A 17111-nucleotide genomic window follows, 5' to 3' on the forward strand; every position below is an offset into this window, starting at 1 on the left:
AAAAGAACCTGTTTATTTGGTACCTAACCTCGTCGTTTCTACTGTTTCATGCTCTCTCAATCGCCATTTGACCCATATCACACACTAGTAGACAAATGTAAGTATTTATCGAATTTCTTCAGTTTCTGTTGAATTTAGATCATATTTAAATTCACTCGAATTTTACTTAACAAGTTTCATTATGTTCTGCATTTAAAAAAAAAAACATGATTTACGGGCAGATTTTTTCCTCTCTCGGCTTTTGAACCTTTGTCGCCATCTAGTGGACAAATGGTGTTTTAGGCATTTCGCCAGTTTTAGTTTAGATTTGACTTCAGTAAACTGTAATCTGGTGATTTTTTTAAACAACGATTTTAAAAATAGATAGTATTGGATATTGCTTCTATTTATTTTTAAATCACTAAAATGTAATTCATTGATTTGTTCATTTAGTCAGAAATTGACAAATGTGTTATATTGTGAACTGTATTTAGAAAACATAGATCGCAGGACACAGTTGGACTTGATTGTTTCTGGGTGGAATGTGTCCCAAACTCAGAACACGAGAGACTTTGGTTTTTCCCAGGGAAACTCCTCTCTGCCAAAGTGGCCATAGCAGGCAGTGGACTGGTAAATGGGACGCTTGAGGTCGAGTTCTCTGTAAGAAGAGAGGGACGATTTTACTCCGAGTAGACAGAGAAAGACAGGAAGACTGAGAAAACTGGACGTACTTCACGATGACACCTGGCCGCAGGTCAAAGTTCTTCTGCACGATCTGCAGCAGCTCGTCTTCGTCTCTGTTGGACGTGCCGTAGTGGAACACTGAGATGGAGAGCGGGTGGCTCACGCTGATGGCATAGGAGATCTACACAGAGTAACAGACAAGAGGAAAATCTCAAAGTTCCTACTGTTTCATCTTTATGTACAGGAACATAAAGAAAAACAGCAGAGTTCTATGCTGCTTTGACTTGATTTGAGTGTTTTTTTCTCTCTCCCTCACCTGAACCAGTGCTCTCCTGCACAGCCCGGCTTTGACCAAAGATTTAGCAACCCAGCGAGCTGCATACGCTCCGGACCGATCCACTTTGGAGTAGTCTTTTCCAGAGAAAGCCCCTCCTCCGTGACCTCCCCATCCTCCATATGTGTCCACGATGATTTTACGCCCAGTGAGTCCTGCGTCACTCTGATGACACAAATCCATCAGACGTCTCCTGCTTTTGGTCAAAAAGTCTGTTGTTTCATTTGACTGGTTGCATCTTTATCACCTGCGGGCCCCCTAGAAGGAACTTTCCGCTTGGCAGGAGATGGTAGATGGTCTTTTCATCCAGGTACTTGGCAGGGATGACCACCTTCACCACTTTCTCCATCAAGTGGTGCCTGATGTCTTTCAGGCTGATCTCGGGGACATGCTGCACTGACAGGACCACAGTGTGGACACGCAGAGGCTCCAAGGCTCCCTTGTTGTCCTGGTACTCCACAGTGACCTGCAGGAGAACACAGGCCTTTATCCCACCTACTCTGTTACTACTGCATGGAGAGGCGAGAAAATATCATTCGGATGGTCCACATATCATGGCGAAACACAAGGCTCACTTGTGATTTGGAATCTGGTAAGATCCAGGGACACTCTCTAGTGCGGGACAGCTCCTTCATCCTGTAGTTGAGTTTGTGGGCCAGGAGGATGGTGAGCGGCATGCACTCCTCCGTCTCATCGGTGGCGTAGCCGAACATCAGACCCTGGAGGAACAGAGGCGACCACATATCAGGAAAATAGGTCAGCATAAATATGAACATTTATAGGCTCAAATCTTGGACAATCTGTGTCACTGCAGCAAAAAAACATACATTCAAGGACAAAAGGAAAGAATTCTGCATTAATATTAGATATTTATTGGAGGTGTGAAATGAACTAAACAGTTTTTTGTTTAATTTTTCGTGGTTTTTTAACGGCATCGCAGCATATTTAACCAGAATACTGAACCTGGTCTCCTGCGCCGATGTCCTCCTGATCCCTTCCTTCAAACACACAGTCGGAGATCTCGGCACACTGAGGCTCCAGGGCAACCAGCACGTTGCAGGTCTTGTAGTCGAACCCTGCGGATCACAGCTGGGACTCAGCAAACGACGCCGTTCAATCACAACAAATACGGAATTCCACCGTTCTGCACCTTTGGCGGAGTCGTCGTAGCCGATGGACTTCACGGTATTCCGGACCACCTTCTGCAGATCCACTGTGGCTTTAGAGGTCACCTCTCCAACCAGCAGGATCATTCCAGTCTTGGTTACACACTCTGTAATAAAAGGGTCTTTACGCCTCTGATAATAAACCTCGGTGACGTAACGCTGGAGTGACCTTTGACTAAGGGGTCACAGTTGAATCTTGACTAAGATGCTTGTATAATCGTGCTAATGGTCAGAAATGCGCATTAACATCGCGACATTGGTGCATATTAAGAGCCTTTGGTAAAGATCTGGGCGCCTCATTACCACAGGCCACTCTGGAGTCAGGGTCTTCTTTCAGGTAGGCGTCGAGCACAGCATCACTGATCTGATCGCACATTTTATCTGTGAGACGCGGAGGAAAAGAAAAAGGTTTATTTGAGTTTGAGATGTAGGTTTATCTGAGTTTCTGTCACTTTGAACATGGTTTCTTGAAGCAGCGTGGGACGCTGATACTCACTTATCAACAGAGACATTTTAAAATCCAACAGTAGAACATTTCTTTCAAGCTATTATTGGGATTGGAATTGAATTTAACTGTACATCCAGCGTTGTTCGCTGAGGTAAGCATGAGACGGCAACATGTCCACGCATGTCCACGCATGTCCACGGTACCTGCGTGTCCTTCTCCGACTGACTCGGACGTGAAGAGAAACGTTCTCCCGCTTCTGGTGGCTCCGCTGGGGTTCATCTTCAGTTCCGAAACGAAAGCTGAGTGACTAAAAAGACGTGGAGGAAGGAAGCGTGGCGCTGGAACGTCGCTGAGTGGACTGAAGCTATCTGAGGAACGCTGATAAAGGATGAAGTAGCAATGATTAACTCTGCAACTCGGAAGTGGAGTTTTTTTCTGCCTAAATGACAACATGAAGTGGGAGGCATCTTAGCAAAAGTAGTTGGAAATTCACATATGATTATACAAAGGCAGCCATTGAGTGCGGACTTAATTTCATTTTGTTATTTCGGAGGTTTATTCATTACATTTTTCCGTTAAGAAGTATGTGCTTCATGTTTCGGGACACCCAGATTTTTCCATGTTTAGCAACACGAGTTCGAGACAGTAAACATGTAAAAGATGTTCCTGGACACCGGAAGTTCGGTTAAATGACAGCGGATGTAGTTCCGGGGTCATTGGGGGCGGGTTACGTCAATTTCATCATCTGCAAGAATCTCCGTCTCTTTTAACATCTCAGTAAAAGTCGAAATAAAAGTTTCGAACCTTCTTGATTAAGTTATTTTAAAACAAAATGTATAGAGTAATATGACCTCATCACGAAGTAATATCAAATTATATCATTTTACAGTTGCAAAAGTTCTGTTTTATTAGCACTTATGTGTGTGTTCGCGTCCGAAATGTGCACCAATTTGTGCATGTTCATTATTATCTAAAATTTATTTTAAATATTTTTTTTCTTTTAAAGAAAATCAGGTTCAGCTTGAGAAAGTACAGGAAATGAAGTGCTGCAGCAGAGTGACATCACTTTTTACTGCCTTGCAAATATCACTGTGTAGAAAAAGGAGCCCTTTGCCCGGACATACCTGCCAACAACTCCGCAACTTCAGCAGCAGAGGATGGTATGTAAAAGGCAGCAGACCTTTACAACTCAAATGTATTTGTTAGTAGAATTTAAACTGTATTTATAGGCCAAATTGTGGCTGATGAAAAGAGGAAAAGAAAAGAGCTGCGTGTCTCAGTTCCTGATGTTGTCTGATTCCTGGTGAGACAACCATACTTAGAGGCAACAGTTCGGTTAATAAGTAACAGAAAGGTGCAGCCGGTTGCTGGGTCAACTCAAACTGTGGCTCAGACGGCAGCAGGAGCCCAGAAACTCCGGGTTTATCAATTATTACGGCAGGTGACATCTGTATGCAGCGGGAGAGAGTTGCTGGTTGAGGCTGACTGATGGTGAGTGGTGCGCTCGACTTTTCGCCTTAATTATTCTCGAATTGTGGCAGATACTCGCGCTTGGTCGTCTAAAAGGCAGGTTTACTTAGTAACCTGGGCTGGAGGTTCGTCATGTGACTCTGGCTCCGAGCCCTGCGTCGTTTATTTTCCTATTATCTGGACTGTGGCGGCGAAGATCAGGCCGACGCAAATGGGAACTTCAGAGAACCGTTGAGCACTCTGGTGTCGTCATCTCCCGCAGGATGTCACGAGCCCTCACGAGCCGACCCGCGGCCAGTCGACTCAAGTGGACCACGTGCAGAATCAGGTCAACGAGGTCAAAGTCATCCTGACGGACAACATCAGCAAGGTGCTGCAGAGGGGGGAGAGGCTGGACGACCTGATCGGGAAGTCCGACGACCTGCAGGCCTCCGTGAGTGTTTAACCGCACGAGCCGCCGACCCGGATGTTTTAAAGAGGGTAAACATGTTCGCTCCGGGTGCTTATAGATGATGTCCACAGTAACAGATCACCATTCATCTGCTATTAACATCTACCCCCAATAAATGACTGTTGTCTACTCAGAGTACTGGTACTGCTTGACACACTTTTCAAGGAAATAACTTTGGTGCAATCATTTTATTCTTTATTTCCTTCCTTGTTATCTGACAGTCACAGCAGAGGACCCATCTTTTAACTTCAAGAGGTCTCCTTTGTTTTGAATTTTTAATGCAGAACACTCATTCGCCTCAGAACCAAAGACAAAGTCAACAGTTGCCTCTTTTTTTAAGGATCTTTCCTTAGTTTTATTGACATGATTTTTCTAATTTTTTTAGGCAGACTCGTTCCAAAGAACGTCTACGCGAGTCGCCAGGAAGTACTGGTGGAAAAACATAAAAATGATGATTATAATTGGCATCATTGTGCTGATCATCATCATCCTCATCATCCTCTTCGCGACGAACGTCATCTAAACCTCAGATCAAAGCAATCAAGCTGTAGGATGACTGATCTCACCACGTCAGATCATTTGATCTCTTTTCCTCCCTCAAGGTCTTAAATATTTATCAATTTCAAACATGATTTTGTGACATTCTTAAAATGAGAATACTTGTGGTTAAGTTGAAACCGAGAACGGAACACTCCAAGTTATTAACACAGGTCTTTACATTTCAAAAAAAGATCACAAATCTAAGTGCTTATCGCGTTTATTATCACATTCCTTAATGTATAATGATCACCTGTGTGTATATATGTTGATGTTTATGCGAGTCAAACTCTGTAATGACAAATATAATGTTGCCGGTGTGTGTAAAACTGTAAGAAGTCATTTTCTATGATCTACAACAGGACTCGGTGTGTGATCTGTTCAAACCAAACAAGCATTTTAGTCACGTCCGTAAAGAAGCGAGTCACAAACAGCGTAATAGAACAACAAATACAAACAGGAAGGGAGGCAGTCATCTAAATCAAGGCAAGACATCAAAACCTTTGAATATACGACAAATACTAGGTAGAGTCAGACGAAAAGGGTGTAGGTCATAGTGCTCTCCGCGTGTTTCTTTACGAAGAAGAAAAGAAAACAACAATCATATCGATTGTTACTGGATACATCATCTCTCTGGCCAATGATCCACCAGCTCAGCTGCCTTTGTTCGCTCTGAAACCTATGAAAAACATACAAAAACAAATCAGCTTCAGGTGAAAAACAAAGACCACTCAAATACAGATAAATTAGGAGTCCCCTGTGTCTTAATGTTACAAAAAAATTAGGAAAAGCAAACTGAGAACATTAACATTTTACAGTAAATTAAGTGCTAGAGATCCTCAAGTGCAATAGCCTGAAGAGGTCAAAGCCCAAATACTAAACGAAAAAGAACCTTCGAGACACACTTTTATAAAAGGCAATGCATGCAAATTTTCTGGAAATGTGGTGACATGTTTGTTTGTGTTATTATTTCTCTTTTTTTTTTTCTTTTTTTACAAAAGAGGAAAATTCAAGAAATTACAAGAAAGTTAACAAAAGAGGAGTCTTTTCCCAACGCCGTCCACAGAGCAGTACAGATACACAGAGTAAAGCACTTTATCCCCCATCACTGTGGAGTCCAACTACGAACCAGCTTTAAACTCATGGACTAAATAAAGAAACAAACATTTCAGTAAGATTAGGAATACATATATTAACAATAGGAACTGGGAAGTCCAGAGAATGCTGTACATATCCTTTGAAAAACAGATAGTTATATTTATAAAGTTACTTGTGGGGGAGTTAGGGCCTGTAAAAAATGACAATTACAAGTGTGTATTTTAATTCTTACATTACAATCAATTGCAAACAGCTTAAAAATGGAAAGGAAGATGACAAAGCTGGACGTGTCCCATATTGTTTTAGTTTAGAAATGCTGATACAGGATGTTGTAAGACCATACCAAATGGCAGCATTCGAGAGCGTACGCTTCTCGTACCCGGTCCGCATTGAGCGGGCCCTGAGAGTATCTGGGAGTCAGCTCATGGCCTGCAAGGAAGCTCCGCTGGCAGGTACAAACAAGGTATGTCAGAGTTAGGAGACAACATACTTCCTTTTCTGTTTCCTTGCACATCCTTAACTTTGGCATCCATTTACAGTAGTAGCAGTACTTTACCTGTTAACTTTACAGTTAGAAAAAAAAAAATTTTTTTCAAATGAGGCAGCAGAAGGCCGGCTGCTTAAGTAATCGAGTGTAGCCTCTATGTTACCACTACTGTAAAGCACATGAGGGTGCTGAGAAAAAGAAATTTACAAATGATGTTACAAACAACAAAGTAAGATGACTACTACAGAACGTTTACAGGAAGTGGTATAATTGTTGGTGCTACATACCTGCTTGAGGATGAGGATTTCCCCATTAATAGGGCTTGTAACTGTTGGTGTGTCCACCACGCCGTGGTGACTTGCCATATCCCCCGGATTGATCTAGAAATCAATACGAGCCAGATCTAAAAATGCTGAAAATAAAGGCAAAAGTGGGATTTTCACCAATAGATCCACTTACCGTTGTAGTCACCATATCCGTAATTGTAACCAGAATAATCGTAGCCACCATATCCTCCATACCCTTGATTATTGTAACCATAATTCCCATAATTCCCATAGCCTTGATTCCAGTAGTTGCCGTAACCCTGGTTCCAATTTTGATTGGGACCTGTGTTGAAAGAGGATTTTAGTTCCAACTACGATTACGAAACAGGTGGCGGCGCTGACCCGAACCTCCTCGCAAGGATGTTTCAAATGCGCCGTCGCCTTGTGTTTATCAAAGCACCAACGAATCGTGCACGGCATTCGTGTACTGTTGCTATGCCGTTCAGAAGCGTGTGCTACAGCCACATCTACTGAATATGTTCCACCCACCTCCTCTTCCTCGAGCCCTGGATGAGTATCCGCCACGGCCGCCCCAGTACTGCTGCTGCTGGTACTGCTCCTTTGACACGGCCACTTTAATTTCACACTGAAAGCAAGAACGTTTGATCTGATTCAATTGGAATTCTATATCACTGGTAGGAAATTCGGTAGATCTAAAAAGGGCAAGCACCTTGCTCAGTCCGATGTTGTGAAACTTTTTCTCCATGATGCATTTCACTGGCTCTTCCTCTTTGAATGTGATGAAGCAAAAGCCTCTCCTTTTGTTTGTTTTGGTCTCCATGGGAAGTTCAATTGACTCCACCTGTTCGGGATGACAGTATATATATGAATCATTTTGCAGTTATCATGTGGCGTATGTTAAATATCAGCACATACATCACATAAATCAACTCTGCTAAATGAGTGCAAGGATTCAAAACAAACAAACAAACATAGGTACCTCCCCAAAGGCACCAAAGTACTCTCTGACTTTCTCTTCTGGGGTGTCTGGAGAGAGACCACCGACAAAGATCTTCTTCACAGGCTCCTTCCCCTTCATGGCTTTGGCTTTTTTAGGGTCAATTACTTTCCCATTGAGTTTATGTTCCTTCTGCGAGGCAACCTTTATTACAGTAAGAACCGATACTTCATTTAGGCACGGTATAAGAGTGGTCTTCAAACATGCATGCATATATGCATCTGACTACACCACACAGCTGATGTCCTATAGACTGTATCACCTTCTGCTTTCATTTCTTATCATGCACATGATGTAGACATTTGTGTTTATACCTTTTCAACACTCTCAGGTTCTTTGAAGAGCACAAAGCCGAATCCCCTCGATCTGCCAGTTATGGGGTCCAGTTTTAACGTACAATCTACCACCTCCCCATACTTGCAAAAGTAATCTTTCAGGTCTTTCTTTGTTGTGTCCCAGCTGAGCCCACCAACGAACATCTTCCTATTGTCAAAGGCAGCGCATTTGGGTGATTAAGCTTGCACAATGACGGGAATTCAAAGAAGCGCTGCAGCCACCGCAGCCTTACCCCTCATCCTCTTCGTTTTTGCTGGCGTCGATCCGCGACCCGTCGGCCTCGTCGCCCATCGGGCCACAGTCTCCAGCCGCGGACATCGGATCATCACAGTTGGCCTCCCCGTCTTCTTCCATTCTCGTCATGATCGTGTCGTCGCTAAATTCGTAGTTTTCACACATGGCTTCGGTTTTTCGATTGCTTCCAAAAGTCGTCAGGAAGAACGTTTGAAAAAGCGACTAATTCTGAAGTCAAGCTGGGCTAGCTCACGCTTTAGCGGTGTTAGCTACAAGCTAATGGATCTGCGGCGATGCAAATCCAAAATAATTCTCCAAATTCGAGTAAAAGGGTGATCTCATTAGCTAGAAGAAGCTTAATCGCTGTTCTAAATTTGCGCAAAGCAGTGTACCTTGGAGGAAAAAGCGGTTCAATTTGCAAGTTAGCTCAGGGTACCTCCCGAACGTCGTCATATATTATTCGCAGTTGCCGTCTTTATCGCGAGATTACGCAAAACAGCGCCACCTACCGACCGAGCGGCCGAACCGACAGTTTAGAACATGTGCACGCAACGGTGATGTGAATCTGTGTTAGCTGCGAGATGACAATAAGGATAGCCCGCTAGTCATCGGCCCAGTGTCCCGTTAGAGCGTTTCTTACGGTTTGGATTCTATTTGTTGTACCGAGCTGGTTAGGGGCGTCAGCCAGAAAGAAGCTGTGATTGGCTTTCCAGCGGCGTTGTTGCTAAGTAAGCTAACGTCAGCTAACCATCTCTCCCTGACTTCTAAAAATGGCCACCGTTTTCATTCCTGCTTCTACCAGTGCAGTATTGCTGGACATTGAAGGGACAACGACGCCAATCACGTTTGTAAAGGTAAGTCACAATAGTCCTCCGATCGGCAGTTGTTTAGTCTTATTTTTTAACTGTAATGCTTAAGCACGAGCTATGCTAACAATAGCCTTTTGCCCCGGAGCAGCGTTGTTTGATTGTTGTGGTTCCCTGCAGTCATGTCCAATTGTAACACTGCTTTTTCCCCGTGCTTTTGTATCCTTTTTGTATGGTGTGTTGATTCATCCCTATATTATTTTATTCAATCGATTATGGACCCCCCCCTCCCCGACAGGATCACTATATGGCGCGTTTAAATGACTATGGGAAATGTCGGAAAAAACATGCTTAATATTTCCCACTGTAAGTAAGGTTTCTGTGCACGTTTGTGCCCTAATGCTACTGATTACTGACGCCAAAAGTACGCCTGATACACGACACAGTAAAAATAAATATTGTGTAACTATCCTATTAATACATGAGCTTACAGGCTCTATCGTCCTTATAATGTAGGATGAATACATGAGCATTTTCTGTTTCTGTACCTGTCCGGAAGCAGCTATGAATGCCTGCTCTGTCATTTCCTAGGATGTCTTGTTTCCATACATCAGGGAACATCTTGAGGATTACTTATCCAACCACTGGGAGGAAGATGAGTGTAAGCAAGATGTTCAACTCCTAAAGAAACAGGTGAGGCCTTTAGTTTCCATTTAAATGAGCACAGAAGTGCAACATTTCACAGTAACTTCAGTTGGAAGCAGGAAGACTTGTGTTGAATGTCTGTGAGTGATTGTCATTCATTAATCATTTCTCCTCTTTTCGCTTCATGTAAAAAAAAAAAAAATCTTAAAAATCATCAAGAGCTGAAGTAGGGGATGGAATATTGCCTCAGCTTGTAATGGCTTCTGTTTAAATTATTAATCCCAGCTTCCTGTTATGTACAAGATGCTATTGGCAGGTGCCTCATCGCTGATGTTGTTTTGACAAAGGTAACACAAAATATACTGTCTTCCATTATGGCAGCTTGAAGAGGACATTAAGCATAATCGTTCATGTCCTGTCCACACTGTGGACCAGACGGTTCATACAGATGAGGAGAAAGCCATTAGGGAAATAGTGGATAATGTGCTGTGGCAGATGGCAGCAGACAGGAAGTCAACAGCACTGAAACAGCTTCAGGGCCACATGTGGAGGTCAGCCTATGCTTCTGGGACAATCAAAGGCGAGTAAGTACATTAATCAATTTCTTTTATTATGCAACACAGATGCTCTCCTTAGTTTGAAGTAAAATCCCAACTGCTCAGAAGGTTCAGATGCATGGAAACTGCATGCATCCAAGCTATTTGAAATTTATTTAAAACTGCATATAAAGTTTAGGTTTCTCTCCTTAAATATAACTATCTGCATAGGTCATTAGGAGGTAATTTTGTCATTAAAACGGGGCTGAAACAATAACCATTTGAATCCACTGTCATCTTGGTGCAAACAGGATTTACCAGGATGTGATCCCATCTATCCGAAGGTGGAAAGAACTGGGACTGAAAGTGTATATCTACTCCTCTGGAAGCGTGGAGGCTCAGAAACTGCTGTTTGGATTCTCTGTTGAAGGAGATGTTTTAGATGCAAGTATTTATCAGTAATCTGCCAAACTCCGTTTTTTTTGGGTTTTTTTGCTCGTTGCATTTCTAAAGTCTTGGCCACAGTTTGCTTTCGCTGATGAGACTTTTCTTTTTTCCGTTTCAGTTATTCGACGGGCACTTTGACACCACTTTAGGAGCTAAAGTGGAAGGCAAAAGCTACGAGAGGATTGCAGAGAGGATCGGCTGTCGGCCTGAAGAAATTACGTTCTTAACAGACGTCACCCGGGGTAAATATGACAAACATTCCCGCTCCGTTTCCTGTAACGACCAATTACTGTGTTTTAAACTAGCGCGTGCATTGAAAGGGATCCACAGCCGCATGACATGTGATACAAATGTTGCTGATTTGTTAACGTTGTGCATAGATCTTCTTCATCTTTTCAACTCGGTATTATCACCTATGGTCAGAGGTAGAGCAGGAAAGCTCCGTTGATTTCACCTCACAGGGAAATGGATCGATTTTAGGATTTTGTTCTCACCCCTTCATTTGTCGCTGCAGAAGCAAAAGCAGCCGAGGAAGCTGGAGTGAACGTGGTGGTGGTGGTCCGGCCTGGAAACATGGAGCTGACCGATGATGAGAGAGCTCATTACAAACTCATTACGTCCTTTAACCAACTTAAACCGACGGGACCTGTTTAACGTGGAGACCGCAGCGAGACTGGGAGGACTCTTCTAACTTGATCTCACAGTGACCCGTTCCATTTCTCTTTTGTCCACGTCCTCTGCGCTCCTTTATGTAACTCTCTTGTCCTAGATTTTCCCTGCACTGACAGACCAGGAGGTGCTCCTCTTGCAACATCCGCCAGATTGGCTGTTGCAGCTCATCTGTTCAGATTTCCCAGACACATGTCATATTAACAGTTCAGAGGGACTCAAATGGAAAATGACCCTGAATGACCTTGGGAACTGCGGAGGCACTTGATCCGTCATTTTTCTTTACCTCCCAGTTTTCTGTATTTGGATGCCCCTTTGTAGCCAGGCCAGTGTTAATATGAACTTCCCAGATCCACATTTGTGAGTGTAAAATGTCATTTTGTAAACATTTTCCATTATACATTGTTCTCTCTCTACGCACACAAACACACGTTGCAGTGTTTTAAAAAGTAGAACTAAAGTTTAGCCATAGAAAGTTTGCATTTCAGACTCTTTAAAATGTGTTAATTAGTTTTACCGGTGTCGGGTGTCTGTTTAAATGTGCCATCCTGGTTTGTTCAACTGTAATTTTGGTGCTGGAAACTTAAAGTAAGAATTGCCAAATTGGGGTTTTGTGTGTAAATGTTTATTCAGGAACGATAATTTGAAATGTTGCTCCCAATAAATGCCTTGTTTCACACCCATGATGGTCTGTTCTCAGTCTGAATGTTATTTTCTAAACATAAAACCAGGTAGGTCTCTGTATCTGACAGGTTCCTTCTCTAAAACGCAGCAGTTACATTTCATACATTCCGACTTATTTTGAAATCAATTTGAAAAACGACTAATCTCAATCAGACTCCAGTCGAGTCTTTCACTCGTTTGCAGCTTCTCACATGCTTACTGATTTTTCCTGTAAGCATGTTGATCATGTTGTAAGCATGTTCTTTGCTGCACTTCCCCTGGAGAAAGACTTCCTCCACAACGTCTTCATATGCCAACAAAGCGACTACAGAAGATCTGCAGAAACCAGACATCTGACAGCAAACACTAATGGAACCATTTACCACTCCAGAAAATGTAAAAAAAAACAAACAACTTGGGGTATTTATATAGTGTTTTCAAGGCTTCACACACGTTATAAACTGGAATGTTGGCGCCCCCTTTAGGCAGATCACGAACTGACACTCACTAATCGGGCGCTCCATCCTGAGGTCCTGCAGGACGTTCAGGGCCTCCAGCCGTGCGTGGTGGGAAAAGTGTAACGATGTGAATGAGCTTTGAGCCTGTTTGAACGATACCGTCCTCTCCTGGAGAGACTCGAGTACAGACTCCTGACTTCCTGTATCAATGCGCATCCTCGTCACACAGCGTCGATACTTGAGTCTCATATCCCTACGCGGCATCAAAATATAGAGCATTCAGGTGTAATGTGACAGATGGAAGGATTTACAACTTAGATTTGTTTCATTATTGTCATTAAGTTAATGCATTTTTTAGATTATTTTGCTTCACTCCCACCATTTAGTTGCATAACTGAAAGAAGGAGAAGAGAACAGATTGATCTATTTTGGTTTGATAACCTGCATTATTTGCCCGTCATTCTTCTCTCTTTCTAAGAATGTTGGATTTGCACTGCTATTCCCCATTCTTCTACACAAAAACCTTCCTTTGTTTAAGGCTCAAACCGTAACATCAACTGTGTTTTAAAATATTTAAACAGATAAGAAAGAGTTTTCTCATTTGTGGAGAATAGAGTTTTCTGTTGTTGTGGGAGACTGCAGCAAAAAACGCTTCCATAATGCAACTGATGGGTAGAACACAAGCAAAATGATCAGCACTGTTAGTCGGTGTTGATATGAGGACAAATGAGAAGGTCCTGGCTGTTTATATAGTGCCAGCATCTTTTTTTTTTATTTTTATAAAATCTAAATAGAAACAACCTGTTTTCAAATGTACGCATGTGTGTCATATAGACACAGTATATTAATGGACATTGGCGTGGTTGGACGTGGAAAATGGGCTCATAGTAGAGATGCTTGTGTTTATAGTATCTAGAAGTGGGTGGTAAAGTTAGTTGTGAGGTTTTTTTAGAGAGAGGAAACCTAACACTGTATTTGTGTCAATTTACATGAGATTTGGTGAAATTTCATAGAAATAGTGAAGAGTTAAAGACGGAGCTTCTTTGTTTTCTGGTACATGGCAGCAAATAAAATAGTCGACACTTTTTCCTTAAAAAAGAGTTGTATGCTATGTTTCTGTTGCAAGGCTGGGTTTAATGCTGTAAAATCCTTCAGCTGAAACCTTTATTTATTGTAAATCAGATCACAACTCCACCACCTTGGAACCTGAGACATAAAGACTATTGCTGGCTGGGCCGACAGCTGGTCACCTTGGTTGATGGACAGGTGTCTGTGCACGTCGTTTCAAAGCGACTGTGTCGGAACTCGACTGCAAATGTGCCATAAAAGAGGAACATGAGCATCACCGGAGCCCACTCCAACGGAACCGCAGACGTGCAGTCGCCCTGAGCATCCAGGACCGTAACTGCATCATGAGTTCAGGTTGAAACAGTTGAAACAGGTTGTGGATATGACGTTTCCTTTGTTTTTTAAAAAAAAATGCAACATCATCAATGATCACTGCGTATTTGACTTTAATCACATGATTGTCACGTGATTAAAAAAAATAGCTGATTAGATGATATTCAGAGTTTCTGACATGTAATGTTTCCATGACAACAAGAGGATACAGAGCACCATGCCGATGGTTATGACTCCGGAAAGCAACGCACGGATGATGCCGATCTTCATCCCTTCATTCTTGATGTCTATCTTTATGGTGATCCAGGTCTCCAGCCAGCAGGCCACCGATCCCACCACAAACGACAGCCAGGCACCGATGTTGTGTATGGTTGGATCAGCGGCATACTAAAAACCAGGAAGTCATTATTTGATACACAGTCATAAAGGGTAAATGTCAGTTGTCTGCACTGTTTACCTGGAAGTTTCCCGCAAGCGTCATTCCAAAGCAGTTAATGCAATTGGCCACCAGAGCGCTGACGTTCAGCCAGACTTCCTTTAATCTGGGTTTCACCTGGAAGAATCTGTAGCAGAAGAGAACGACTCCTGCAAAGGAGAGGAAAAGACAGTCGAAGTGCTGGATATCCAGTTGAAATAGCTGACTCGGTCTCACCTCCGTATCCTGCCAGGTTCATGACCTGACCCAAGATGCAGCTGGCAGGTGGATAATTACCTGCCATGCTGAATACAGAGAATAGTGTCACTGACATTATTGAAGGACCCATTCTGTCATTTAATCACTTCTTACCTAATATAGGGGGGCTGGAAGAATTGATTCTGGCAGCTGACATGAGATCACGCAGCATTAGATCAGTCTGGATCATGTTGAATGTGCACTTGTTTATTTCTCACCTGTAGGTTGAACCGAACGGTGCAATTTGCTCATCAATAATGGCCATAAAATAACTGTTAAAACAAACAGAAAAGAAAACGTGTTTATGGAATGACAACTGTCAACTGTCGTGAACCCCCCCCCCCCCCATGCCTCTTCTTCAAGTCTTTTTTTAAATGGCTGCGCTGGGAAGCCTCAGAACTGCTGTTACCAAACTTTAGAGTGAAATGTTCCTTTAAGGCAGGGGTGGGGAACCCCCGGCCTCCGGGCCGTATACGGCCTACGAGACCATTTCTACCGGCCCGCAACGCAATAAGATTTTTATATTTTATATGTGCACTTATACAGTGGGACCGTTCGCTAAACTCCGCGAGCTGCGAGTAGCAGCGGTAGCGTATTTTTGCCTTTCGTATCCTGAAATTTCTTTCATAACAAGAGGAAATATTTTCCCGTTTTCTGAGATGAAATAGACGGTTATGTTATGTCCGAGTCAAAGTCAGGGTCAGTGAACACAGCATGTGATGTACGTAGTGGGCTGGACTGATTGACAAGGACAGATGAGTTTGGATAAAATTAATGCTCTTCCTCAGAGTTTGGAAGCTCAACAAGCAGCTTTCACACGACCATGTACCGACAGAGAGAATATTACGCGTGCAAGGTTTGTGGTGAGTGAATTAATAGCCACGAAGCTGAAACCTCACGCCGAAGGAGAGTTCGTGAACGTGCCTCGTAGCCGCCGCTGAGGCGCTCGCGCCAGACAAAGTAAAATTGTTTCAAAGCGTGAATTGTTTTCGTGAATAACTATTGAACTAGGACATATATTGTTATGATTCCAGTGGCTATCGGTATGTTTTTTATGGTCAAGGAATCTAAATATGTAGTCAAAGTATATGTGGGACTAATATTTATGGTGGAAATCACAATATGCCAGGAATTGTTGCGCTTGGCGGAGGTCTGCGCTCTCCGAGTGCTTTCTAGTTGTTATTATTATTGTCTTTATCTTTCTTGCTTTTCATTTATTTTCTTGATTATCTTGTTATATTGCAGTTTTTGTGAGTAGAGGCCTCGAACAGGCCCTTATGGGTCTCTTGCCTCAACTCTGCACCTCTTTTTTTATTGTTATGTATGATCATGAAAACATATTTTACTTGTTTGTCATTTTATTCTATTTTTTGGTGATTTTATATGCATGTGTGCTAAATAAATAATTCAAACTCAAATGCTGTAATCATGAGACTTAGTAACACAGTGGTTATAGACTTTTTTTGTCTTTTTTTTTGCATCCCTAGGTATGTGTTCATAATAGTATGGCCCTCGGAGGACTTTATAAAAATTGAAATGGCCCTCGATATGAAAAAGGTTCCCCACCCCTGCTTTAAGGCGATAGCAGGAGAAGTGCTCAGGACTCACACCAGCCACAGTCCTGTGACAACAGATCCTGAGTAGAGGATGGGCATGGCAGCCCACGAACTGCAGCTGGACATCTCCCCTCTCCTGACACCCTGCATGGCTGAAAGTTAGAAATAATATGTGTATGTAGCCTTTTTCAAGAGTCAAGCATGTCTCACTGAACGTTGTGACGAAGAATTCTGAATAAAAGACAGTAAAACAAGAGAGGCTGGTTATTCTTCCTTAGTTTTATTTGAATTATTTGGGACGTGTCTTTTAAGGGATAGAACAACTGGAAAACACCCCCCCCCCCCCCCCCCCCCACCCAATTCTGCATTAGCACTGGTTGCTATGGTGATTTGAGATCCCTGTGGCACAACCTCAATCAATTCTTTGACAACATTGTACAATCATCAAATCCTTCTGCCGAGACCCCCCATTGCTGATAAATACCATCTACTCACTCAATTATGCTCAGCGATGGAAGAGAAGGTCGCTGTCGCCAGTCTTTAATCTTCCTTCCAAACAACAAGGGTCTGGTTACTTTAGCCTGAGCTGAGTTTGACAAATATCCACTTTGGGTGTGACTCCCCCTCAAGATAAACATAAACACACAAGCTCCTGCTTGTTTGTGTCGAGAAACCGGTTTCGTGTTGAAACGCCTCTAAAACACTAAAAGTAAAAAGTGATATTTGTTCAACCCGTCTGTACTTTAGGA

At 42.7% G+C, this 17111-nt stretch overlaps 5 protein-coding genes across 14 annotated transcripts; 2 read left to right on the forward strand and 3 right to left on the reverse strand.

The window, feature by feature from the left end:
• Window positions 1–451: 451 nt before the first annotated feature.
• mat2al (methionine adenosyltransferase II, alpha-like) lies at window positions 452–3302 on the reverse strand. Of its 3 annotated transcripts, XM_057018131.1 has the most exons (10): window positions 3178–3299; window positions 2815–2989; window positions 2467–2544; window positions 2148–2270; window positions 1961–2073; window positions 1573–1716; window positions 1245–1463; window positions 980–1162; window positions 711–844; window positions 452–637 (listed from the first exon to the last, which is right to left on the reverse strand). In XM_057018131.1, the coding sequence occupies exons 2-10, from the start codon at window positions 2888–2890 to the stop codon at window positions 535–537; spliced, it is 1173 nt and encodes a 390-aa protein (XP_056874111.1). In that variant the 5' UTR covers window positions 2891–2989; window positions 3178–3299; the 3' UTR covers window positions 452–534. The 3 variants fall into 3 exon arrangements, with proteins under 3 accessions (XP_056874111.1, XP_056874110.1, XP_056874112.1); XM_057018130.1 differs by having other exon boundaries at window positions 2815–3302; XM_057018132.1 differs by lacking the exons at window positions 2815–2989; window positions 3178–3299 and adding an exon at window positions 2660–2794.
• Window positions 3303–3609: 307 nt separating this feature from the next.
• On the forward strand, window positions 3610–5428 carry si:ch73-234b20.5 (uncharacterized protein LOC449923 homolog). Of its 2 annotated transcripts, none has more exons than XM_057018138.1 (3): window positions 3610–3771; window positions 4344–4514; window positions 4918–5428. In XM_057018138.1, exons 1-3 carry the CDS (start codon window positions 3769–3771, stop codon window positions 5053–5055), a joined length of 312 nt encoding a protein of 103 aa, XP_056874118.1. In that variant the 5' UTR covers window positions 3610–3768; the 3' UTR covers window positions 5056–5428. The 2 variants fall into 2 exon arrangements, with proteins under 2 accessions (XP_056874118.1, XP_056874119.1); XM_057018139.1 differs by lacking the exon at window positions 3610–3771 and adding an exon at window positions 3815–4102.
• Window positions 4706–8796, reverse strand: LOC130516831 (heterogeneous nuclear ribonucleoprotein D0-like). Of its 7 annotated transcripts, XR_008947595.1 has the most exons (9): window positions 8507–8796; window positions 8253–8421; window positions 7921–8082; window positions 7651–7782; window positions 7470–7566; window positions 7114–7263; window positions 6942–7034; window positions 6511–6612; window positions 4706–5748 (listed from the first exon to the last, which is right to left on the reverse strand). XR_008947595.1 is itself a non-coding variant. In XM_057018134.1 (8 exons), exons 1-7 carry the CDS (start codon window positions 8671–8673, stop codon window positions 6967–6969), a joined length of 945 nt encoding a protein of 314 aa, XP_056874114.1. In that variant the 5' UTR covers window positions 8674–8796; the 3' UTR covers window positions 4706–5748; window positions 6942–6966. The 7 variants fall into 7 exon arrangements, 4 of the variants coding, with proteins under 4 accessions (XP_056874114.1, XP_056874115.1, XP_056874113.1 ...); XR_008947594.1 differs by having other exon boundaries at window positions 6511–7034; XM_057018134.1 differs by lacking the exon at window positions 6511–6612.
• A 275-nt stretch (window positions 8797–9071) lies between these two features.
• On the forward strand, window positions 9072–12294 carry enoph1 (enolase-phosphatase 1). The gene is made up of 6 exons (XM_057018137.1): window positions 9072–9362; window positions 9906–10007; window positions 10341–10543; window positions 10807–10939; window positions 11061–11184; window positions 11457–12294. The coding sequence occupies exons 1-6, from the start codon at window positions 9279–9281 to the stop codon at window positions 11594–11596; spliced, it is 786 nt and encodes a 261-aa protein (XP_056874117.1). The 5' UTR covers window positions 9072–9278; the 3' UTR covers window positions 11597–12294.
• Window positions 12295–13090: 796 nt separating this feature from the next.
• LOC130517442 (transmembrane protein 150C-like) lies at window positions 13091–17005 on the reverse strand. The gene is made up of 8 exons (XM_057019326.1): window positions 16858–17005; window positions 16415–16514; window positions 15025–15078; window positions 14921–14956; window positions 14786–14853; window positions 14591–14718; window positions 14343–14520; window positions 13091–14137 (listed from the first exon to the last, which is right to left on the reverse strand). Exons 2-8 carry the CDS (start codon window positions 16510–16512, stop codon window positions 13953–13955), a joined length of 747 nt encoding a protein of 248 aa, XP_056875306.1. The 5' UTR covers window positions 16513–16514; window positions 16858–17005; the 3' UTR covers window positions 13091–13952.
• Window positions 17006–17111: the final 106 nt, after the last annotated feature.

Source organism: Takifugu flavidus, chromosome 20, assembly GCF_003711565.1.
Source record: "Takifugu flavidus isolate HTHZ2018 chromosome 20, ASM371156v2, whole genome shotgun sequence".
Lineage (NCBI taxonomy): Eukaryota > Metazoa > Chordata > Actinopteri > Tetraodontiformes > Tetraodontidae > Takifugu > Takifugu flavidus.